The sequence below is a fragment of the Aedes aegypti genome, chromosome 3 (genome assembly GCF_002204515.2).
Source record: "Aedes aegypti strain LVP_AGWG chromosome 3, AaegL5.0 Primary Assembly, whole genome shotgun sequence".
Lineage (NCBI taxonomy): Eukaryota > Metazoa > Arthropoda > Insecta > Diptera > Culicidae > Aedes > Aedes aegypti.
The window spans coordinates 225,694,420-225,720,175 of record NC_035109.1 but is presented as its reverse complement, the minus strand read 5'-3'; the positions used below and the strand labels follow the sequence as shown (position 1 = coordinate 225,720,175).

Genomic DNA, 25,756 nt, shown 5'->3' with positions numbered 1-25,756 from the left:
GTCATCATCTTGTCTTAGCCCCCGGTGGTGTTCGAATGAATTGGAGTGTTCGAATTGGACGAAATAAAAACTTACTAGTCGGATTCATAATAGGTACCACTTCTAGTATGTACTACTCAGTACCCAAGATCGCAGTACATTTCTCAGAGCATTCTGAATTTTGATCTTTTCCTTCATGTGCCATTGTGGAAGGACTAACACTATTTTAAAATTTTATAAGAATTAAGTAAGAATCCGGAGTAGGTGAGACCTTGAGGCATAGCTCATTTGTAATAATATTTTCAATGAGGTATTCTTCTTAAATGTAAAGGGACAAAAATATTGGACACAAGAAAAATTGTTGTTCAACTAACTAACTAACTAACGATTTTATTTCAAATGAAAATTTAATTGTTTTGTATTACCTACAATCACTTTGTGTCCGGGGAAAGTAAGACCTACTGGGAAAAGATATTGGAATCAACCTCATATTCACATGTGTCAAAAATTAGCATACTAACTAGCATTTAAACACTCAAACAATCAATATTGCCAAAAGAGATTCTTCAATTATTACGTGATTATTCAAAAATAAGGGTAAATTTAAAAAAAATAACAAAAGCCTAGTTTAAGATTAAGGCGAACTTAAAAAAGTAATACTTTCAATGTTCAATCAAACTATACATGTGCCATTTAAAGTAGACGTAAGAAGTAATTCCACCCAAAAAGTGGTTTTCTGACAAACATTATAGTAATAACAGGGATTTTTACAATTTCGATAGTAATTAAAAGTTTTTAAATGCTATTGTTTAAAAGCAGCTTATAAAAAATAAAATTTTGATTATCTGGTACTCATCCTAACGCATTACATAAAAATCAAGTTATCTGAAAAATGAAGTTACATTACATCCAACGAACATGTTCTTCTAGAAGAGTTACGTATTTCATGATTGATACCTTAATAACATCAAAATGTGTTAAGTGTGGAGTATATTGATCGTTTCATAGCAATAATCAATATTTTGAGGCAAATTAACAAATTCAATTGAATGTGTCCTACTTGCCCCGTAGAGCAGGCTTACTGTGACTTATGGTCCGTATTTAGACTTTCTTCTAAAATTTTCAATATTTTGTGACCATGGCTTCCCATATGTGGAAACACCAGCAAATAAGATGATTGAGCCGTTAGATATACGTATGTTTATAAATAATGTTGAACAATTTCTATGAACTACCGATTTTTTATAATGTCCATCGTATTCATTTTAATTGGTAATTGGCGTCAAACATGGATATATGACGATTCTAATTCTTCATTTTAAATGCGGACCAATTCAAGTTTGTTTGACTCAACATAACTCTCTCGATGGGGTGAGAATGGGTCAATTATAAAAACATATATAGATCAGTAGCGAAAATAAACGAGTTTCGAATATTTCTTCAAGATTTTTCAATGTATTACCCATGAACGAATTCCCATACTGGACAAAATATTCCAAGTCAAATTAAGAGAGTTTTCTTGCAATCAATATGAACATAAGTGGGCCTCGTGGTCGTGCGGTTAGTGTCGTCAGGCATCTAAGGGCATGGTGTCATGGGATGTGGGTTCGTCAGGAATGTTTCTCGGCTGTGCCACTGAAGCATTCTTGTCCATTGTCTAGTGTTAACTTACAGTCTGTGCAGCTAAATGGCAGAAGATGGTGTCCGTGTCTTTTTTTTTCTTTCTTTAAAGTTTTTCAAGGCATTGATTCATAACATTATTCAGAAGTTTTCTGATTGTTTCAATAAGTTTCCCCGAAGACCAACTCCATCTAGTATGAATCAAAATTATTCAAAATCGTGCAGGACAATCTACGATAACGAATCAATTTTACTCATGTTTCCAATGTTTTCGCAAATAAATCGATCATCACAATAACTTCTAAAAATGGCCTATGTGTAATTCTTATTTTAAAATTGCTGGTTCCACTGTTCAATTGAGAGGTTGTTGTGAACTGTTTGGAATACAAGGGAGAAATATACACTGATTTTTTTTTTTTTTTTATAATGAAATATTCCAAAATAAAATTTAGTATTCAAACACTATCATCATCTCTTATTAATGTTCGAATCCTCTGAGCAAAATCTCAATAGAGAAACTTAAAAGTAGATGGAGAACCGTATACCTTTGAATTCCGCTCCTAAATGCTTAAACATTTAGGAGCGGAATTAAAAGGTACCCGATTCTCCATCTACTTTTAAGTTTCACTATCATCATGATAATCATGACCATTTTTCCAGAGGTAACCATTTTCGAGTTATTTAATGTTTAATGGAAAATTTATAAAATAAATTATGTAATAGTTTTTTTTCTCACCACTGATTTGAATGACCTATTTTATTATTTAACATTTAACCTCCTAAAAACATGCAAAAGTGTTCTTTCCATATCTCTGTGATTACACGTCCAATTGAAACTCTTTAAGCCGCATTCGAAAGGCATACTTCGTATGTATTTTTCCAAAAACATTCTTAGAACTTTGTATACTAAGTTTTTAAATAAAGCAGTGACATTTTTCAAAAAACACACTGAAAAAACATAGCAAATTTCCTCAGCATTGGATCGACCAAAATTTTAAAACAAGTTGTCATTATAATAAGCGTAATCTAATATTCTAAAACAAGATGTCATTATAATAAGCGTAATCTTATATTCTTTGAAGAGACCCCACGAAATTTTGGCGGAAAATCTTAAAAGAATTCAAAATCAATGAAACAGTTAGTCAAGTCATCGTGCAAAAGTTTGGGTTCACCCCTCAGTATGGTGTATCGTGCAAAAGTTTGGGTTCACCTGAACTTACTTAAATCTGTGAAATCTCAAACCAATCATGTACGCGCCATTATTTGCACTCAAAAAAGCATTAAACTATTAAAATCGGATGAAAAATAGTAAAGGTAATGACAAAAATGATGTGCGTGCGGCTCAGGTGAACCCAAACTTTTGCACGATTTGCATCATACTGAGGGGTGAACCCAAACTTTTGCACGATGACTTGACTGACTGTTTCATTGATTTTGAATACTTTCCAGATTTTTCCGCCAAAATTTCGTGGGGTCTCTTCAAAGAATATAAGATTACGATTCTAATGACACATTGATTTAAAATTTTGGTCGACCCAATGCTGAGGAAATTAAATATGATTTTTCAGTGTGTTTTTTGAAAAATGTAACAACTTCAAGTAAAAATTTTTTGGAAATGTTTTTGGAAAAATACATACGAAGTAAGAATAACTCTTTGCCTTTCGAATGCGGCTTAAAGAGTTTTAATTGGACGTGTAATCACAGAGATATGGACAGAACACTTTTGTATGTTTTTGAGGGGGTGAACCCAAACTTTTGCACGGGAGTGTATACATTTTGCATAAAACTTTAAATCATCGAAAGATAGCAACTTCTAGAGAAAAAATCATAATAATCATGATTATCAAAAATGATTTCAAGGTTCTTATTAGGAATTTTTGTTATTATCGGACAATTTTTGCCGGAGGTTCTCCGATTTGTATGAAATTTTAACCAGAGGTGGAGCTCGCTGATACATGACCAAAAGTGAAATTCAAAAAAAATATAGTGGCCTAGAACTTCCCGTGCTCCGTTAGAGGTTTTTAGCTTTAATACTAACGTTGCTGACAACCAATGTGACTTAAAATTTTCGTGATCTGGACAATACACCCGATTCTGTTTTTCACGTTTTTTTTACACGGCCTTGCAAAAAAGTTTAAATGCATTTTTTTTTTCGACGAAACCCAATTTTTGCTTGAAACTTCGAGAAATGATGTTATTTTTTTGCACGGTTTTTGAAATTTTGAACTGAAAACTTTTTTTGCACGATACGTTTCCCCCGTGCAATAATAGAATCGGGTGTGTTCAGTTCAATTTGATAGAAAATTATATTTACGTCATTTTACTTGCTTTAGTATAACGGGCATACATGGCGTAAATTCCAAACTGAATTTTTGCAAATCCCGAGGTCTTTTTGTTCTGGAATATCTCGGGATGAACACTCTACTGCCAATTAATATCGACAGCTTGTAAGAAACATTTTTTGGACTTTTTCCAGAAATGTGTCTCATATTTTTATTTGCTCATAAAACTTTCTACGAAATTTAATTGTAGTTTTATCTTTGACAGATACGCGTATTTCGACTACCACTTGCAGTCTTCTTCAGTGTCAGTTACTCGTATCCACTGAAGAAATCGTCGCATCTCTCTACCTTAAATACTAACACCAGATAAGTACCTACACAATCAAACTACCTAGGAAAAAAATTTTCGACAGGAGTATACCTGTCATGTCTTGGTCAAAAATTGAAAAGGGGATAATAATAATTATACAAATCCCTAACTATCTACCTATGTATTCAAGCTCGTTTATATTCCTTAGGTACAAACTTAAACAGCCTTGATTGTCCGTTTCCTTGATCCCTATTAAGAAGTAGTGAAGGCTTTTGTTTGTAAATTTCTAAACTTTCAGCGACGTCTAGTTTCCAAGATGAAGATACGCTTCGTACGATGTCTATGTTATCGCTTGTCATTTGATGTCCATCCTGGAAAACATGTTCAGCCACTTTTGATTTAAAATCATACGCTAATCCCTTTTCTAATTCCTTGTCCGCTTTTTTTACCTCAGCAATATGTTCTTTGAATCTTATTTCTAGAGTTCGTTTTGTTTGTCCTATATAGATTTTATTACAATGGGGGCATGAAATTTTATATACTCCTGCTCTATTTAGTTTATTAATTTTATCCTTTGTTGATCCTAATCTAGATTTAAGCTGACTACTCCTACTGCTGAAAACCAAATCTACTCCATATTTTCGAAATTTCTTAGCCAAAGGCTGTGTAATCTTGGTATCAACATTCACCGCTACTCTTTTTAAATCCTCTTTTTCGGCAGTAAGTGTTGTCATACTTTTCCTATATTTATCCCTTGCCCTCTTATCTACTACTGCTTGTATTGTACTATTCCTATATCCATTAAGCCTAGCCGTCTCAAAAATATAATCCAGTTCTTTTGATTTTCCAGTTTCACTTAAAGGAAGGGTTTGCATTCTATGTATCATATGATGAAAAGCCGCCATTTTATGCTGATAAGTGTGGTTGGAAGTACTCGGAATAACTCGCATAGTATTAGTTGGTTTCCGGTAAATTTCAAATTCAAAGTGAGACGATTCCCTAGTAATTAGCAAATCCAAAAAAGGTAGTTTATTATCCTTTTCCTCTTCATGAGTAAATTTAATATCTTTGTGGATACTGTTAATTGCTTCTAAAATTTTTGGCAAATAATCCTTTTTGATAATGCTAAACACTTTAAAAGAATGTAAGCCACTTCTTGGAGATAACACTAGCCGCCTCAAAGTTTCTAATCCAGTTCTACCAAGAATTAAAGGATTGCCAAAAATTCACAAACCTGGCAATGAAATGAGAGAAATTATATCAGCAGAAGGGTCTCCTACACACAAACTTGCAAAGTGGCTGGTTAAGGAATTCCAATCCATGCCCAAACCTTTTGAAAGCCGTTTGGTTAACAATACTCAGGAGTTTGCAAGCCAACTTCAAGCTTCTGGGTATATTCAAGATGATGAAATTATGGTTTCTTTTGATGTTAAAGCATTATTTCCTAGTGTGCCAGTTAAAGAAACCATAAACCTTTTGGAAGAATGGCTACTTAACCAACATAATGAGTCAAATTGGAAAAACAAAGTTCGGTATTACATCAAATTAACCCGACTTTGTATGGAAGAGAACTATTTTAGCTTCCGTGGTAATTTTTATAAACAGACAAAAGGTGCACCTATGGGTAATCCATTGTCTCCGTTTTTGAGCGAGTTGTTTGTGGCCAATTTTGAAAGCATTTTGAAAAAGAAAGATTTGTTACCACAGTGGTGGTGGAGATATGTAGATGATGTGTTTAGCATTATCAAAAAGGATTATTTGCCAAAAATTTTAGAAGCAATTAACAGTATCCACAAAGATATTAAATTTACTCATGAAGAGGAAAAGGATAATAAACTACCTTTTTTGGATTTGCTAATTACTAGGGAATCGTCTCACTTTGAATTTGAAATTTACCGGAAACCAACTAATACTATGCGAGTTATTCCGAGTACTTCCAACCACACTTATCAGCATAAAATGGCGGCTTTTCATCATATGATACATAGAATGCAAACCCTTCCTTTAAGTGAAACTGGCAAATCAAAAGAACTGGATTATATTTTTGAGACGGCTAGGCTTAACGGATATAGGAATAGTACAATACAAGCAGTAGTAGATAAGAGGGCAAGGGATAAATATAGGAAAAGTATGACAACACTTACTGCCGAAAAAGAGGATTTAAATAGAGTAGCGGTGAATTTTGATACCAAGATTACACAGCCTTTGGCTAAGAAATTTCGAAAATATGGAGTAGAATTGGTTTTCAGCAGTAGGAGTAGTCAGCTTAAATCTAGATTAGGATCAACAAAGGATAAAATTAATAAACTGAATAGAGCAGGAGTATATAAAATTTCATGCCCCCATTGTAATAAAATCTATATAGGACAAACAAAACGAACTCTAGAAATAAGATTCAAAGAACATATTGCTGAGGTAAAAAAAGCGGACAAGGAATTAGAAAAGGGATTAGCGTATGATTTTAAATCAAAAGTGGCTGAACATGTTTTCCAGGATGGACATCAAATGACAAGCGATAACATAGACATCGTACGAAGCGTATCTTCATGTTGGAAACTAGACGTCGCTGAAAGTTTAGAAATTTACAAACAAAAGCCTTCACTACTTCTTAATAGGGATCAAGGAAACGGACAATCAAGGCTGTTTAAGTTTGTACCTAAGGAATATAAACGAGCTTGAATACATAGGTAGATAGTTAGGGATTTGTATAATTATTATTATCCCCTTTTCAATTTTTGACCAAGACATGACAGGTATACTCCTGTCGAAAAAATTTTTCCTAGGTAGTTTGATTGTGTAGGTACTTATCTGGTGTTAGTATTTAAGGTAGAGAGATGCGACGATTTCTTCAGTGGATACGAGTAACTGACACTGAAGAAGACTGCAAGTGGTAGTCGAAATACGCGTATCTGTCAAAGATAAGCATTTAGGAGCGGAATTAAAAGGTACACGGTACTCCATCTACTTTAAAGTTTCTCTATTTGAGATTCTGCTCAGAGGATTCGATCATTCATTAAAGAGTTGTAGTTTTATGAAAAAACCTGCAAACTTGTTGATTGTGATGATCGGATTTTCTTTTGTTGATTTCTGGTTGAATCATTTACGATTTTCGAAAATAATCAAAGTGGTCTAATGAAAGGGCCATTAGGCCCAATCAGGTATCAGAAGGCCGGCTCCAGAGGCACGTTCCCCGCCATTTGGGAGATTTGTGCCATCGCCATATTTGAGCCTAGTTCATCATCTACCCGATGGGAGAGGAAAGGGAAGGGAAAGATGGGAGGAAATAGGAGTGGGATCCCTTGAAGAGGGAAAATCGCATAAGCGAATTAAGAGCATGTAGCTCCATACCACAATGGGTTCGAACAGCGCCCTAAAAAGGGCAATGCAAAACGCATGAGCGTAAAGAGAGCCTATAGCTCATTACCACAGCGGGTTAAGAATACCAGAAAGTCCTGAAGATTCAGGTTTCTGAAATCAGTTTCACTTAATAAGTGTTTACCAAGTAATTGGAATCGCAATTACGCGAAAACTTGACAGTTACGTATAAGGTGATAAGAACTTCCATAATCGGAATCACAACATACACACACAAATGTATCAACACACTGAATATTTGCCATGTGATAGTTGAGTCGGCAGTGGCCAGTCAAGGACTGCAATTCTGCTTTGGCAGATTTGTTAAATACTTAGCCACCCTTGGGATGGCTCAGTAATGTACAGACGTCCACTCGTCCCGCGAAGGGAGTTGTGAGGAACATTTCCTATAAGCAAAGTGACAAGCAATTGTGGGATCTCTCGAAACAAGGACGTTTGTGTCCCAATTCACCGGAAGTGGAAACATCCAAATCACTAGGATTTCCAATGGACGGAGAAACTCCATGGAATTTGGTCACAACCAATTCCTAGTTTGTGGAGTATAACAAATGCACAGTCTGCGAATTTACATTCTTATGTTCATACAGAGATGTAGCGACGATCAGATAATGATTCATCTTCTGATACATGCCAATTCGTCAACTCGTGACAGATTCTATTGGAGCAGAGCATTATGTCTAACACTTCTTCTCTAGCAGATACCATGAAGGTTGGGGGATTTCGTACAATAAGTAATCCAAGATTTGAAGTACCTAAGCATTCCATCAGACTGGAGCTTCTCAAATTAATATCATTGCCCACAATCAGCAGAAGGCCTTTTCATAGGCAGTGAACGACAACTCGTTTGAAATCATCCGTCGGGGATGGTTCATCATGTGGTAAATACACCACAAAACGAAAGACGTATTTCCTATTGAGGTCACATACAGAAATATCAATTGTGACAGCACATACATCTCTGGTTGTTAACTCAGAAATGAATGTAGCGACGTCAGCGCTATTTACGAGCACGCATGCACGAGGCATGGTACGCGAATTTGCCATTTCATCAAAGTAGCAAAAACTGGGTCCACTAGGTTTCCTAGATAAAAGTTTACAAAAGTAAGGTTTTTGAACTAGCGCCACTTGAGCTGTACCATTTGCATGAGTCTACAAAGATTGATCGTTGCTGACATTTTATGCTGGAGATTGATCTAACTAAGCTATCCTAGCCGTAGCCACTACCCAAACTGGGCAGGATTAAGCTTTTCGCAATCTCAGAACGAAAAAGACCAGCAGCGAACAAAAACCAGATCGGTATCTCTTAAAAGTCGCCAAAGGCGAAAAGCACAGAATATACTGTGAAAAACGCATAATGCGAAACCATAGAGGTGAAAATTTAAACTAAATTACATTAAATGTATTAATAATCCCACCCTTATTTAGCCTCAGGCTTGAGACTGAAGAAGGGCAGCCAATTATCTCGGAGAAACATAAGGTCACCTGCACCATTGCTCCGGGTAGCACAGGAAGGGCATATTACTGTAGAGGGCGCCCTGGAACTCCACAGGCTCCGTTTGCGGCTAGGTTTTATTTAGACCCCCTAACCATTCATTCTTAGGCACGGTAAGCTTAAAGCCGTATGAATTAGGGGTCACCTGTGAGATGGACTTTTACCACCGGAACAGGCAGTCCGTAGTGTTAATTCTTAGCCAGTTGAAACAACCGCTACCGACACTACGCGGCTATCTAGGCTGATCGGGAAATGCCGAATGCCGGTAGGCTGAAAGGGCCATTAGGCCCAAAATGGTCAAAAGTTCTCATAAGGGATCGTCCATAATGGACGTGGCATTATGTCGTCATTTATGAACATTCCCTAAATCGTAAGGACGAATGAATTTTTGAGATGAATAGGTTGTTAGTTGTTAGGCCAGTATAATGTGCTGTTCAGGCCAGTAACATGTCACTGGGGTGCTTCATGTCAACCCTACGCAGCATTCATCATGCTGCCGGCCCGAATTCTGCAAAAACCACCAAACCACTAACACTTCTACTCACTTATATTTTATACCTCAACATGCATACCTATAAAGAAACCAATAATCAGATAAAGCATTAAATCTCAATCAATTCACTTACCTTATGACCTTTCCAAATCGAACACAATCTAACGATTTTTTATTTATATTTTCATTCTTATTCTTCTTCTTCTTCTTTTCTAGAAGCTCACTTTGACGTGAGCTGGTGGATGGCACAGCGAGTCGCTTTATTTTCATTCTTATTGTCTGACAGTTCTAGAATACGCAATCGATCAATAAAAACCTATTGTACAACATTTACCTTTCAACATAATGTTGTAAACAACAATATTCTATGCAAGCACTATAGGGTTGAGCGTCATATAAATTAGAAACCATTGGTTCTCGCTTAATTTCTGATCTCGCCCTAAAAGCCATTGGTAATCAAGTGTGTAGCTCATTATTACTGAGCAAACAAATGGATTTACAAGTTATTGAACAATGTTACGATGAAAAGAACATGCTCCTCTGTCACCCAGTGGTGATAGTTTGTATTTTGATCCATTCCTTTGCTTAATAACAACGAGCTATACACTTGGTAACCAATGGCTTTTAGGGCGAGATCAGAAATTATGCGAAAGTTGTACGAAACCAGTCTAGAATAAACCGTGAATTAGAACGTATCTCTTCTTTCATGTAATTATTCCCTACCGGATAGTATCCGAGCGAACATGTGCATTACCTAGAAGCAATATGCGCTGTGAAATGTAACTAAAAATAACAGTCTTTGTTTTAATTAGGAAATTTTCACCATAAATGGTCAAATGTTATTTCGACCAAACTAACCTTCCGGCCTAATGCCATTCGGCCAAATGGCCTTCGGCCTAACGGTCTACTCTCGTATCAGCCATGGTTTCGTGAGATGATCTTTGGCGACACCTTGAAATTATGTAAAGCTGTTGTAAGGAATTAAGAATAATTCATTTAAATTTATGAACAACCATTCACGGAATATATCAATGATCACGTCAAAAAACTGCTTCTGACAAATTTCAATGTAAAATTTGGGATATTTGCAAACAAATGAAAAAAAGGAACAATTAAGAATTATAGAGAATTAAAATGAACCGAAACTGACTGTATCATGTATTATTCCACATTAAGATGTATACGAATCGAGCAAAAATTCAAATTTTCAAGAGCACAAATCTGGAGAGCCAAACACCTGTTAGAGCCGAAAACTTTATCGATTGGTCACCACCAGCTAGTGACCAATCAATTAAGTTTTCAGCCTAACGGATGTTTGATTCTGCAGATTTGTGCTCTTGAAAATTTGAGGTTTGGCTTCGATTCATCTTCACCTCAAAACGTTTCTACATAATCCGTTTATTGAAGTTGTTTCCCTATCTTTTCTACGGTAGCACATGTCATTGCGACAGTTCCTTATATGACCCAAAATGCCAGTTAGATTAAACCGGATCGAAAAATGTGATGGTTCCAGGTTTTAAAGGATTTAACGTTCAACACTCCGTCATCGTAATCTTCGTCATCATTGAAACTTCAAAAGCAGTTTTTCTGTTTGAAACTAAACAATTATTCGATGAAAATGTGTTCATACTATTTCGTTTGGCAAATAGAATACAGTGAACACATTTTCCTATTAATTTTCTTGATTTTGAACGAAAAAAAAACTGCTTTTGAAAATTCCGCAATCAATGACGGATCCTGCCCCCTTAACAAATGACACGAATTGATACTGGGGAAAAACTACGTGAAATACATTTCACATCACTCAGATCGAATTTAATGCACCTCCAATATGCAAATCCATTAAATTCACACGACACATATGCTGCATGATTGTTTTGTTTCATCACAAATGGCGTCCCATAAAATTGAAACGATTTATTTAGTGTAGCTCTCATCGCACAATTTCCCAACTAATCACCAGCATCCATCGGCAAACAAAAGAAAACAATTCAAATGTTTTTATTTAAATTTCTCTATTTTCTCTCTCTCTCCCTTCAACAACAACAACAACAAATCTGCAACAAAAATCACCACTCTCGTAATGCGCTGCAAATCCCCAAAAAATCTACTTCGCACAAAATTACCACCCGCAAAACGAAAATATAAAACACAAACTGTTCCAAATGGGTGTATGTATGTGCGCGCGTGTGTATGTGTGATTGTCTACAAATAATCCCTCTGCACACATTTGATCCACGTGGAAACTGCAAACAAAACAAAAACAACAACAACACCATCGTCTGCTTTTCGGTTTTGGGGTGCTGTATTTGTGCAACATCTGGCTTTTGCTTCTATCACCGACCCAATCCCCCAATTAACCCCCCCTTCTCCCCCTTTTGCAACGACACCGAAAAACCGCATCGGAACCAAAACACAAAAATTACCCTTCGCTCTACGGCACACCGAACCCGAATCCTGCACTGAATCAAAAAAAAAATCCTACCGGACAGAACGATTACGCAAGTGGATACGACCACCCGGAAGCGGAACTGGCGGAGGCGGAAGGCGATTTCGGCCTGATGCAGTCCGATCCGGACGCCGGCCTAGACGAGGCTACGTGGGAAAACTATCCGGAAAAAGATTTCCGCGGGCTGCAAGTGGTTCTCAGGGTAACGTTTTGTTTCTACTGTTCCATTGTTTTTTCGTTACTTTGTATTTTTTAGTTTTACATTTCTCTGTCTCTCTCGTAAAGCCTTTTTGCATTATGGTTCTTCCTATGTACTACTTGTTCCGTTGGGCATTTTTGGTTAATCCGTTACATGCTGAGGAAACTCGTAGGAATGTTCAAAATGAGCTTCTTGGTGTTATGACTTGTTGAAAATTTGAATAAATTATGTGTGGCTTCAACCGTGGAGTAATGGGTTCAAATCCCACTAAAACAAGATTTTTTTCGCGGTTTCACATCTCGATTTGCCATCAGATCGCTACCAACTACATAATATTTTCACCACAAATAATTAAAAAAATGGCGTAACTTTTATTATTTTTTGATATTTTGGCACCCACAACTTTTCAGAATATGAGTCGACTCTAATTATTTTTAGAAATATTCCAATATTTTTAGAGGACATCATCTCCTATTACAGATTTTCTTTGACTTCCATTTCGTTTTAGTCAATTAATCAAGAAATAACTAAAACATGGATATAAGACAGACATTAACCATTTCGGTTATCGCGCGTTATACATTGTACAACATTGATATTTGATGTTCAACGTGAAATGCTTCACAATCTGAATTAAATACAAAAAAAACATCTTCGACAAAGTTGTTTAGGATGTCAAGGGCTGAAACTTTTGTTTTGCCAATATATCAGGAGCCTGACCACCGACAATGATGCCGTCTTCGACAAAATTGTTCAAAAGCACAAGGACTATCATTAATTGATCCAAGAGATTCGAAATTTTGCCACCAAGAGGAGCTAGTGAACATGAGCTTTTGTTTAGTAGATATTTCAGGAAACTGTCCTCTTGGAAAGATGGCGTTTTTGGCAAAGTTGTTCAATAAGTCAAAGCTATCTTTATTGAAACCGTGAGATTCATTATTTTGCACCACCTTGTGCTATTGAGCGAGAAACTTTTCTTTTGCCAATATCTTAAAATACTGTTATTAAGATGGCGTCTTCGCAAAGTTTCTTAGTAGCTCAAGGGCTATCATTTTTCTTGCCAAGAGATTGAAAATATTGTCACCAGGCAGCGTTAGTGAACATAAAGCTCTTTTTTGCGGATATCTCCGATATCGATCTGGATATCGGCGTCTTCACCAATGTATTTTGTAACTCAAGAGCTATAATTATTCTTGCCAAGAGATTCTAGAGTTTTCCACTAGGCAGCTCCAGCGATCATGAAACATTTGTTTTGCAGATATTCAAGGGTCCTGACCACTCTAGAAAGATGGCGCTTGTAAGCATTTTCATGCAAAGTTTCATGCTAACTAGCGCCACCTGGTGGCGAATTATCAAGTTTACTAGCTCGAACAATTACCAAAAAACCGAAGACTAGCACCACCGAGCGGTCAAATTCAGAATTTAATAAGGTACCATCACATAGCGCTTCACTTTCAGAACAACTTGACTAGAGACCCAAAGTTTCAAAATTATCTGTATTTTGAGATATTCCGATATCAAATTGCTGTTAACTCAAATCGTTTAAAGTGCGTTTATTATTTATTATGCGACTTATATGTTCATTTGTAGATTTTTCTGTTAAGTGTCGTTCTTAGGAATACATTTTAGTTTGGTGTCGATAGATATCTCTATTGGAAAGTAATATCATATAAATCACAACTGTTGTACAGAGCACAGCACAACAGCGCGACAGTCCGAAAGTTAAGTAGTTGCTCTGAAACAATCATGCTATCTTGCTGAGTAGTCTCCAAAAAATTTAAAAATTACAAAATGGTTTTTTCCAAACCTCAATACAAGTAGAATGGTTTATCATTCATAAATGTTTCTTATTTAAGAACGGTTTCACCAATTTTGTTTTTATTTTAACTGTACACCCAATTATTGTTTCTAGAAGCATGAGATAAAGTATTTAGCCTAAAATGTTTTCTTAAGTTTCAGATACTTGTTGGAATTTTGAACTATCTTTGGAATTAGATGGTCAATGATGAAAATCGACACAGAATCTAAAAAAAAAGAATGTATTCTCAACTTGTCAAAAATGGTGTAATAATGTCAACAAACAAAAGTTATCAAGATTTAAAAAGTTTTCTGGTTAAAAAATTATACTGTCGGTAGAAAGATTAATCAACGCAATACTGTACGTTCTCAATTTCAAGATTTCTTTTTTAGAATTAAAACGCTGCAATATTATGTCCAGATTTAAAAAAATCACGGAGAAGAAGATATATTTTAAAACAACTTAACCAAAAAAATCTTTAAAAAAAATATTTGAGCCATTCAATAGCAAGTGTTCACAGTATATATATTTATCCTTCACGAATTTCTAATTTTGTTCAAAGATTCATGCATTCGAAATATGCAAAAAGCCCAATTTGTATGCCGATTGAACCACCCTTTGGCCAATAGGACCGATCTCGTAATTGAGAATTTGACGAAAGTGAATGATTTTGTTTACTTTCGCATATTATAATTTCGAAACTATTAGATAAAAAAGACGATGAACGGTTTTTAAGCAAATCTTTCAATAAATCCAGAAAATGAGAATAATTGACAAGTTTCGGATACAATGCCAGTGTTGCCAAACAAACTTATTCAGAATTCAAGTAAAAAAGTTCAAATTTTCCAACATTCCTTAACAAACATCATTGAATTTTTCTGAAAAATTCTTGAATTAATGCAGAATCAATGTATTAATAGCCGATATAAAATTGTATAGCAAACAAGGTCTTAGTCAGAGAGTAGCAGGGGACTGACTGCCTTCCATCACATGAATGGACAACTACTATACTGAGAGCATCGATCTCATTATTTGAAAGTTCAGCTTTCTCAATGATCTACAAAAACCTTGCACATTATGCTTTAAGAGTCAAAAACTGTTGAATCCATCAGGAGTTCCATCAAAGCTTTTCAAAATGCACCAAGGATTTCTCTGGCAACTTTGACACAAATTCCTCCAGTAATTTCTCAAATATAATCTCCAGGCGAATTCCATACAAAATGAGACGAAATAATCGTGCTCGAATATCTTTGATTTTGATTAAGTTTTGCACATGTTTTTAGTATGCTGGAAAAAGTGATTATAATAGAAAAAATCGATCATTTTGACTCAAGAATAACTTTTGGCCTATAAGTTCTTGCATGCAATTTATTTGAAAAATTCTAGCTCAGAAGCTTTTGATTTTGGAGAAAAATATTCTATGAAGAAGTTGTAGTGAACCATTTGGACTGTCCGTCACGACTCCATATTCTCATTCACAAGTCTGCGCCTGCTTGAAAATGGGGTTTTTGTGTAACTAAAAATTAAGGTTATATTTTTGAATTTTCCATGAAAAAAATTACATGTTCTTCAGTGTACATTTTTCCTGTAGTTCAAATGGCTCATAGAACATTTTTCTCTAAATTCAATAATTTCGGAGTTAGAGTCGACTTCTGTGACTGATCGATTTTGTCTCCAGGGGTTCTTCTTGGGAGAGTTCCTAAATGTATATCTTCAATTATTCAGAATACTCTTCAGGAATAACTTCTGATATTCTTACAGGTTAGATTCTCTGACGATTCCCCCTATGTTCTTTCAAGGATTCTTGTAGAACTTTATCAAATAATTCTAGGGATATTCCTCCAGAAATACTTTCAGGAATTCCTCTATAAATTACACCAGGAATTTTATCAAAGCTTTCTAGTATTTCTCTGGCAATTTTGACATAAGTTCCTCCAAGAAATTCTCAGGGGTTCTTTTCGGATGTGTTCTACGCGAATTCTTCAAAATATTCTTAAGGAAATCCTTCTGAGATTCCTACAGCTACTTTTCCTAAATTTTCCCCTGAGTTCTTTCAAGGATTCTTTTAGAAGTTCTACCAGATTATATTACATATATTTCTCCAGAAATACTTTAAGGGATTCATCCATCAATTCCTTCTGAATTCATTCCAGATTCACCCGCAAAATCGTCCAATTGTCCAAAAAAAATGCACAGATTTTCTCAGAAATTCCTCCAGTGATTCCATGAGAAACAGCTTCAAGTAATCCTACAGGATTTTTAAAGGAAATCTTTTGGTTTCCTTCCTATTGTTTTTTAGTTTCAAGAAGAGGTTCCTCTCTAGTAGTACTATCGCGATTTACTATTTCTCCAGCGGTCTTACAGAATTGACTGGTTGGATATTTCCTAGATTCCTCCAAAAAAAATTCTATGAAAGTTCCACCAGGGGTATTGCTGCAAAAACTTCGCATGATATTCTTCGAAGAGTTCTCTCGGATTTTAACAGGAACTTCTCCAGTTATTCCGACAGAAACTCATTCTGGTATTTCCTCCGATAATTTTCCAAACATTTGTGCAGCTAATTTTTCAGTGTTCCATCTAGTTATTCCTACAGGATTTCCTTCAGTGATTCGTCTAGAGTTGTCTTTAGGGATTCCTAAAACTATACCTCTTGAAATTACTTAAAATGTTCCTTTAGAGATTTCTCGAGATTTATTCCAGAGATTTCTCAGATAAGCGTACTAGGAATTCCTCCTAGAATACTTCAGAATTTTCTCAAGAGACTTCTCCAAGAATTCTTCCATGACATCTTCAAGAATTATGTCCAGAGATTCTTCCAATAACTCTTCAAGAGATTGTTCCAGGATTTTCTCAAAAGGTTTCTATTATTATTCTAACCGACATGTCTCAAAAGATTACTACTGAAACTCTTCAAGGTATGCCTATGTGGATTTCTTTCAGTTATTTCTCCAATCATCAACTTTCTGCTTGGATATTTCCTGGATTGCTCCAAAAATTCCACAAAAAATCCTTCAGGAAATCCTTCAGAGAATCTTACTGAAATTTCTCCAGTTACACAGTGTAACAAACATGAATTTTTTGCGTGTCTCAAGGATCAAATGATTTGTCTCTAATAGTTCGACGTTGCTGTATCTGATGTCGTTCTTAGAAATGTTCCAGCACCACACAATTTTCAGCTATAGGTCGCCAAAGGTGTATAAAACATTGGTTTTATTGATGTTTATATGAATTTTAAAGTATAATGTATTAAACTTTTTTTATTATTTAATCCCCAAAGCAAGCCATATATGATTTTGACTTACATTTCAGCTATAATTTGGTTAAAATTGCCCGATAAAATTAAGATTTAATCGATTTTTCCAACATACTTGCAGTCTCCATACAAAATTCTTCGTTTCTCATTTATTTCAAATACAATACTTTTCGAAACCATTTGAGCATCGAAAGTCTTCTGAATTTTGTTTATAATGATTGTTATACAAATGAAGTGTGAATTCTGTGACAAATCAAGAAAATAAATTGCCATACAAGCTGGCAAACTTGTATGCAAGTTGGCTGAAATAGACAGTCAATGTCTCAAAAACCAGACGTATCATATGAAAACGGCAATTGAGTCAGCAGCCTTTAATCTAGTAAATAGCGCTATTTTGGTGCTAAAGACAAAAACGTGTTCCGCAGTGTTATTCCTCGGAAAAATCTTTCAGGTATTTCTTTAGAAAATTTTACAATTAATTCCTCAACAATCCTATTTGGGATCGATCTCGTTATTGCTCCTGGAAATCTTTCAATGATTTTTCCAAAGTTGTCTCCAGCAGTTCCTACAACTATACCTCTTGAAAATACTTCAAAAGTTTCTACAGACATCTCTTCAGATATTTCCATAGGATTGCTTTCAGAGATTTCTCAAGCTAGCGTACCAAAAATTCCTCCTTGAATACCCTTACCTTTTCTATAGTAACTCCTCTATGAATTCATCCAAGGGTTATCAGGGATTCTACAGATTCTTCAATGATTTTCTCAAAGAGTTTCTTCAGCTTTATTAACCAACATTTCTCCAAAGATTTCTACTGAAATTCTTTCAGGGAAACCTATAAGGATTTCTTTCAAATACTATCCCTATATATGTCCAAGGGACTTCTTAGTAGACCCAGAAATCCTCTAGAACTCCTGCTATGATTTCTAAAAAAAAACTCCATTTGAAATTTCATTAGAGATTCTTCCGGAATTTTTTCAAAAGTTTGAACCCAGGAAATAGTTAATCAGATATTTCTCCAGTTTCTGTTTTTTAAGATATTAATTTAGAAATTTCTTGAACGATTCTTTCAGAAATTTTCTACCTTTCATTCATTTCATTCCTCTGACAATTCCTGACGGGAGTTTTTCGTATACTCCTTTGAAAATATTACATGGATTATTGGCGTATTTTTCTATGGATTTTTTTTTCATGAATATTTCGAGGGGAGCTGTCTATAGCATCACAATGAGTTGTAGAGACTACATCTGAAAGTTATTGTAGATCTTCCGTCACGGATAATCCCATATATTCCTTCAATGATCACTTGAAATAACTTCTGGAAGATCTATTAACGATTGCGTGTTTATCACTCAAATCTCATCTTCATTCAAGAGTTGTTCGAACAAGAGAATCCAAAAACCGATATTTTCTAGATTATTTAAACAAAACTGTCCATCTTGAGACATCGCGAAACAAAAACTCCCAGTAGTTAAGAAGTTTCACGGGATAAGCTTCAATTTTTACCCGAATCCCGAAAACCCAAATGTTCGATAAAAGGACACTCTAATTAAAACATTTTCTTGCAACTATTAAGTTCATTTTTTCTATGTCTAACGTATTCAAACAGTCATAAAAAATTGGCTTTTTTGCATGTACTGAGTAAATGAATATTCAAATGAATTATATACAATCCTTAAACAGTGTACTACATTGAACCACCGTGAAATCTGTAAAAATAACAACTCATTTTGAACATTCTTACTAATCCAAGTCAGTGTCGTGCCCATATCTGTTGTGTATAGTTTCTTATGTATTCCCATTTCTGTAAAGCGGTTTATCCTGACCGGAATCCGCCCATCGCAAGTGCTTGTTATGTACCAACCGGGATATTAAAATCCATTTAGCGCTTTGCATTTTGACCTTCGGTAGTCCTACTAATCTGAAATTAATTTAAATCCCTTCTTCAGTAGCCCTTCATCGGCGCTAATTTTATTTTCATCCTTATTTACAAAGCATTGAAGCTCGCTTTGCGTTCGCCTCTCTAGCTCCATTCATCACTGTGCGGTTTAGTTCCCATTAGCGTTAGATCTCCATTCTATACCCCATGTGCTGCAAAACCGACTACTAACTAGTTCAGCTCCCGGAGGCAAGCAAAGCTCTTTGCGAAGAGAGTCTACCCGGAGACCATCATCAGACTGACATGCTCGTAATGTTTCACGTAACAGCTAGCTACAACTCCCATTATGACTTGTGTGAATAAAAAAATACAGAAGTCAAGATTCTAATAACTGCAACAAACCGCAAACGGCGTAATCACCGTCATCATCGTATTCGTTCCGACAAGTCCATGAACTAATTGGAAATCCTTTCACCTGCTTGTTGCATGTCGCCTTTCCGTTCTTATCCCGCCTCTCGCTCTCGCTCGGTCCGTCATTTCAATTATAGCGCGATTTCAATGCATTGAACGTATGTAGATGTGCACGCTGCACGACCACCCACACAGTCTTTGATGTTCTATGACGGCTATCGATCCTCACACGGAGGGCAAATAGTTTGCGCATTCATTGGTACAGAGAAAAAAAATCCATTAGTAGATCGTTCTGGTTCTTGTAAAACTTCGATTTCTGTTGGTCATTGTTTTTTTTTTTTTCATGGTCGTCAGAGCATGGTTGTCTTGAATAGAATTACGATTTAAATAACTTTTCAGAGATAAATGTGTTAGTTTTTAGGCTTAATTTGAAAGAAATTTGAAAATAATTAAATTTTGAGTGTAACAGATTGAGTTACGTCATGAAAAAGGTAAGTACGTTTTTTGAAATTAGTAAAATCCAAACATTAGGGGCCCAGATAGCCGTAGCGGTAAACGCGCAGCTATTCAGCAAGACCAAGCTGAGGGTCGTGGGTTCGAATCCCACCAGTCGAGGATCTTTTCGGGTTGGAAATTTTCTCGACTTCCAGGGGCATAGAGTATCTTCGTACCTGCCACACGATATACGCATGCAAAAAATGGTCATTGGCACAGTAAGCTCTCAGTTAATAACTGTGGAAGTGCTCATAAGAACACTAAGCTGAGAAGCAGGCTCTGTCCCAGTGGGGACGTTAATGCCAGAAAGAAGAAGAAAATCCAAACATGGCCGATTTCATAATGGTGTAAATCGTTACACGAATGTTAAAACATGAAAAAAAAATCATCGAAATAAACAAAAAGACAAGAAATTTAGAGAAAATAAGAAAAAAAAGAAGATAAGAAGACTAGAAGACAATTGAAATCTAATCCAAATCCAATCCAAAACCAAAATACATACAAATTAAATTAATTTAAGCACTGACTGAAATTCGGGTTGCCTCAATGGTGCTTAAAGGGTGTTGTCGAATTATAATTGAAATAGATTTTCTACATCTAGCATAGCTAGCTCATCAATAAATAATATTTATTATCCAATCATCCTGCGAAAAAGCACATTATTCGCTTGCAGTCAATTGAGCGCCCAGCATGCCCACTTAAAGCAGATTTATTCTCCCCAAGTGCACAATCAATTGACAATCTGGTTAGGAAATTTCCAACGGAAGTAATCAATTGAACAAGAGCAATCGCCGCCGCTCGGTCATCCACAAATTCCTACTCCCGAACTGCACAATTACGCTGCAGGGGATTTCAAATTTTCACTAAGCTTTCATGTCCGTCCGAGAGTGCAATCGCCCAATATGTGTGGTGCGTCGGGTTGAATCCGTACTTGCAAAACGGAATTGATGAATTAATTCTATTTTTGGTGATTTTTTTTCGGTGCAATGAGGATAAAATTCTCACATAAGTCCTGATTGAAATTGGAATATGCGCAATCATTTTATTGTATTAAATTCGTGCTGCTTTTGGTGCAGGTGTATGGCATTGTTTATTGGAAACTGTGATAGGATTAGTTTATGCTACATTCTGGAAACAACAGGTGATTTTATTTCTATCAATGACGATGGAACAAATTTGAAGACCCCAAATGAAATGCAACGACTTTTTACATAAACGTACTTTTACGACCGATCTATTTTAAACGATTGATAAATTATATATAACGGGCATGACGCTCCTCAAAGTTTGGGAGAAACTTAAAAATCCTTTCAAATTGCTATACATGGCCAAAATTTCTGTATTTGGCACTTTTTATTTAATAAATTGTAAGAAATCTGCATGAATTGTATTAAGATCGAAAACATTAATATACGTAAATGTTGAGGTGGATAATGGTAACCAAACCGATCCAAACCGTATGAAATCCGGAAAAAGTTAACTGGCAACACTTTTCACATGACTACCCCAATGCCAGCATATTCAAAGATTTTAAATGAATATCATGCAGCCTTAATTTCAAACAAGTCAAATAATAATTTAAAAATAATAAAGTAGTTGGCAATACTGCTAGAATAAATACATCAAATGAGCTTCGAATTAGAGAATTCGAATTATGAGCAAAGTCTGAGAAAAATTTTGATGTTTTCTCTACCAGCAGCTTCAATTTTTCACTATGAAAACAAATCGCTATAATTTTTTTGTTTCTCAATATTTTTGCACCATTTTTTCAAAAACTCTTCTTTTTTCAGAATCTGTTGCCTTCAAGAAATCTGAAAATTACAAAATGATTTTTTTTAGTTTTCAAGAATTTTATATGACCAAGTTAGAACCAAATGCTTTTTATTTCAGAACATCTCGAACAGCGTGAACATGAAAAATAATCTGTAGCCAGGGATATTTACGGGAGTTATAGAAAAACGTCGGTCCCCCATGAAATTTTGGAATGTCTTCGGATCCCGATGACTAATGATCAATATCGACAATTTAAGTAAAAAATTATGAAGAAAAATGATTTTAAACAAGTTTTTTTTTCAAACAAATTTGTGTACTTTGTGTTAATAAAATCGTAACTCTTTTACAAGATTTTTAACATTTTTAATGTCTTCTACAAAATTGTTCAACATCTTAAAACGCGTGTTTTTGCTGAACAGCGCACCTCTCTATCTCTTTAAGTAAAAGAATTATCAGTCGAATTCGTTTCAATAAAGCTTATTTGTTTGATATTAAAAACCCATGCAAAGACTCTTATAGACAAAAGTTTTTATCAATTGCCGAAAAGGGAGATATGTTACTTTCATGATTTGTAAGAGTTGTCTACACCATTTTGCGCCGAAGCCTTAAAAAAGAGTAATTCATGAATAATGTTCAGCAAAAACACGGGTTTTTCTATGACAAACAACTTTGTAGAAAACACACAAAATGTTAAAAATGTTGGAAAAAAGTTATGATAAAAAGTATGATTTTTAGGGGCCATTCACATACAACGGCATATATCTCAAAAAGTATAAGAGATAGAAAAATCATGCCTTCGACAAAGTTGTTTTAAATTGACAAATCTACAACTTTGCCGAAGACACCATATGTCTATCTAAATGTTTTGAAAAAATAGTTTTTCCTTCTCACTGCTAGGTGGATTGATCACAAAACTTTTTGCAACAAAATACGCGCTTTAATACACCAAGAAACTTCTCCGAACAAACTATATCGCTAAAATCAACGGTTTGGGCGCAGTTAAAAAAGCGCATGAAATCGAGAAAATAAAACACAGTGCACTTGGAATTCTTAATAGAATCTCAATAGAAATTTTCCTAACGGATTTCCTAAAGAAATCCCAAAAAGAGGAACCTGAGGAATTCCTGGATAAATTTCTTAAAGATTTCCTGAACATATACAATAACTTGAGAAACTCTCGAATGATCGCCATGAGGAAATAATGTGGGTACTTCAAAAGTAGTTCTGAGAGAAATCCTTGAGGGTACTTTTGGATGAACCTAAGGAACTCAGACACTTCTGAAGGATTATAGAAGTAACAGCTTGAAGGTTTCCTGGCCGAATCTTTTGAGTGTAACATCTGTTAGAGAATATGGGTTCTAGACGGGAATTTATGATTAATAGCTGAAACGGTGATATGGTAAGAAGATACAAAATAAAACGAGCGTCTGCTCGAGTATGTGGTCTGTAGTTTAAAAACCTTTAAAAAATATCCTGATGGATTGCCTGTTGGAAAGTGGGCGGATTCCTGGAAAAATCCCAGGAGCAATCACCCTCATTCTTGTTTACGGCGGATCCAACTTTCGATCGAATCCTATTCTTTCGAATCCATTGCCCATTTGATTTTGCTGGCGTAAACGAGAATGCGAAAGGGTTTTCGATCGAAAGCGCATTCGTACGTAAATAAGAATAGGGATGAATATCTGCTTAGCTTAGCTTAGCTTAGCTTAGACTGACTGCACATATCAATGGTTGCTATTCCGTGATTGACCGAAGTCAGTGAAAATGCACAAAGAATCAACTAGAAGTTCGGCTGGGATTGGCCATAATCTTCTTCAGTGTGCATAATTCAGTGCCTCTATTTATACATGGTCAATAACGGCGCCGGCCACGTCCTTGCAGTCAGGTGGGATTTGGGGAAGGAATGTTAGTGTGTAACCTTTGCTATTTGGAGACCGTGTTTGCCTCTGCATCTCCACAAAGGTTACTGGGAGGGATGGTTGTTAATGGGAAGGATCGTTGGGTCACAGGATTCACTTTGATAAGCGATTAGACCATGATAAATAATTATTTGTGCGATATAAACATGCTTATATGTAAATATAATATCTATGTAGAAAAAAATTATGCCGACACTTGAGGTGACGAACCTTTCAAGTTTGTTGAATAAAGTGAACCTTTCGGAAGTCTACATTTGAAGTGTCGAACCATTCAAAGTTTTTTTTTTAATTACAAAAATAAAGGTAAAAAGAAGAAGGTATATTGAATAAAAAAAATTAGACATAAATAATTTATGAATCAGAGTTTATGCCGACACTCACAGTGACGAACCATTCATATTTTTATAAAAATCATATTTACGTCTCACCGTTGTAACGATTAAAGCTGCAGTCATACATATTTTATAGATTAGAAACAGTAGCATGAAACGAGCTCACCAATTGATCCGTCATCCTCGAGCAGCAACAATCCTCTTTCAGCTTCACTCGTTTGCTCGGCTATATAAAAGCACTCAGAGAAAATAGGCGCGCGACTCGTGAGGGAAAACAACTGACGACTGCTCGGGCTTTCTTAACGCACTGCCCAGGAGCAAGCGTCAACGTCGAAAGATCAAAAGGAACTAATCGAAAGCGGCACTTTTTCACTCTCACTCGACCGACGCGCGACATGATTGATCCTGCCCTCATCGCCGGCTCCCGCAGGAGCAAGCGTCAAGGTCGGAAGATCAAACACAATTCACAAGAATAGGGGTGAATATCTGGAGGAAAAACTTGAGAAGTCCTTGGAAGAGCCGATAGGACATTTTCTGAAGGAATCTACATTTTTGTTTTACTTATCTCGTTTATTTGACAGGCTCAGGCGCCGTAGGGCATAACAGAGCCGAAATCTTTTCTTTTTTTACATTATTTACATATTGAAATTTGAACTTATTTTAAAAACTATGTTAGTTTGCGGAAGTTTTAAGGTTAGGGAATACATTTGTAACAGGGAAGGAAAGGATTATTCGGGATTTCTTAAGCTACTCAGACTACTAAGCTGATGAAGCTTGAAGGGACAGGATGTCCAGATCTGTAATGAAACTAAACAGAAACGGTTTGTGGGAGACACGACGAAAGGAGCACAATTTGAAGAAAGAATTTACAATATCTGAAGAAATTTATGGCGGGTTGATGGGAGTAAATCCTGATAAAATCCGTTCTAAAAATCGCTAGAAAAATAATGTAGAAATCCCTGAAGAAAATTCAGCTAGACGTTCTGAAGGTCTTCTTCTTCTTCTTCTTCTTCTTCTTCTTCTTCTTCTTCTTCTTATTCTTCTTCTTCTTCTTCTCATCCTTCTTCTTCTTCTTCTTCTTCTTCTTCTTCTTGGCATTACCGTCCCCACTGGGACAGAGCCGACTGCTCAGTGTAGTGTTCTAAGAGCACTCCCACAGTTATTAACTGAAAGCTTTCTTCGTCAAATTTGCCATTTTCGCATTCGTATATCGTGTGGCAGGTATGATTATACTCTATGCCCAGGGAAGTCAAGGAAATTTCCATAACAAAAAGATCCTGGACTGACCGGGAATCGAACCCAGACACCTTCAGCATAACTTTGCTTTGTAGTCGCGGACTCTAACCACTCGGCTAAGGAAGGCCCCACGTTCTGAAGGTATCCTTGGAATGATTGCTAAAGGAATTTGTGGAGATAGAAATGAGAATTTCTGGAAAAGCCTTAGGTGTACCCTTGTCGAAAATATTGAAAATATTTCTTGAGGAAATTTTTGAAGAAATTCTCTGGAAGATTTACTGCATTCTCTGGACGAGTTTAAGAAAAAAATCATTGAATTCCTGTTGAAATGTTCCTATAGAAACTCGTTGACAACTCCTGTAAGGGCTCTCTTGAGTAATTCTTGAGTAAATCCTGGAACAAATTCCAAGAAGAATTTCTGCGGGACTCCCTAAAAAAATAGCAGAAGAATTCCATGAGGA

General features: G+C 35.8%; 1 protein-coding gene across 6 annotated transcripts in view; it reads left to right on the top strand.

The window, feature by feature from the left end:
• Positions 1-25,756, top strand: part of LOC5574448 (fat-like cadherin-related tumor suppressor homolog) — a 364,780-nt gene that overhangs the window by 201,773 nt on the left and 137,251 nt on the right. For 3 of the 6 annotated variants that reach the window (XM_021848927.1, XM_021848925.1, XM_021848926.1), the window contains exon 7: positions 12,044-12,202. The exons of the other annotated variants lie outside the window; for them this stretch is intronic. In XM_021848927.1, the coding sequence (XP_021704619.1) occupies positions 12,044-12,202 (159 nt within the window). The remainder of the gene's footprint in view (positions 1-12,043; positions 12,203-25,756) is intronic. 6 annotated transcript variants of the gene reach the window in all.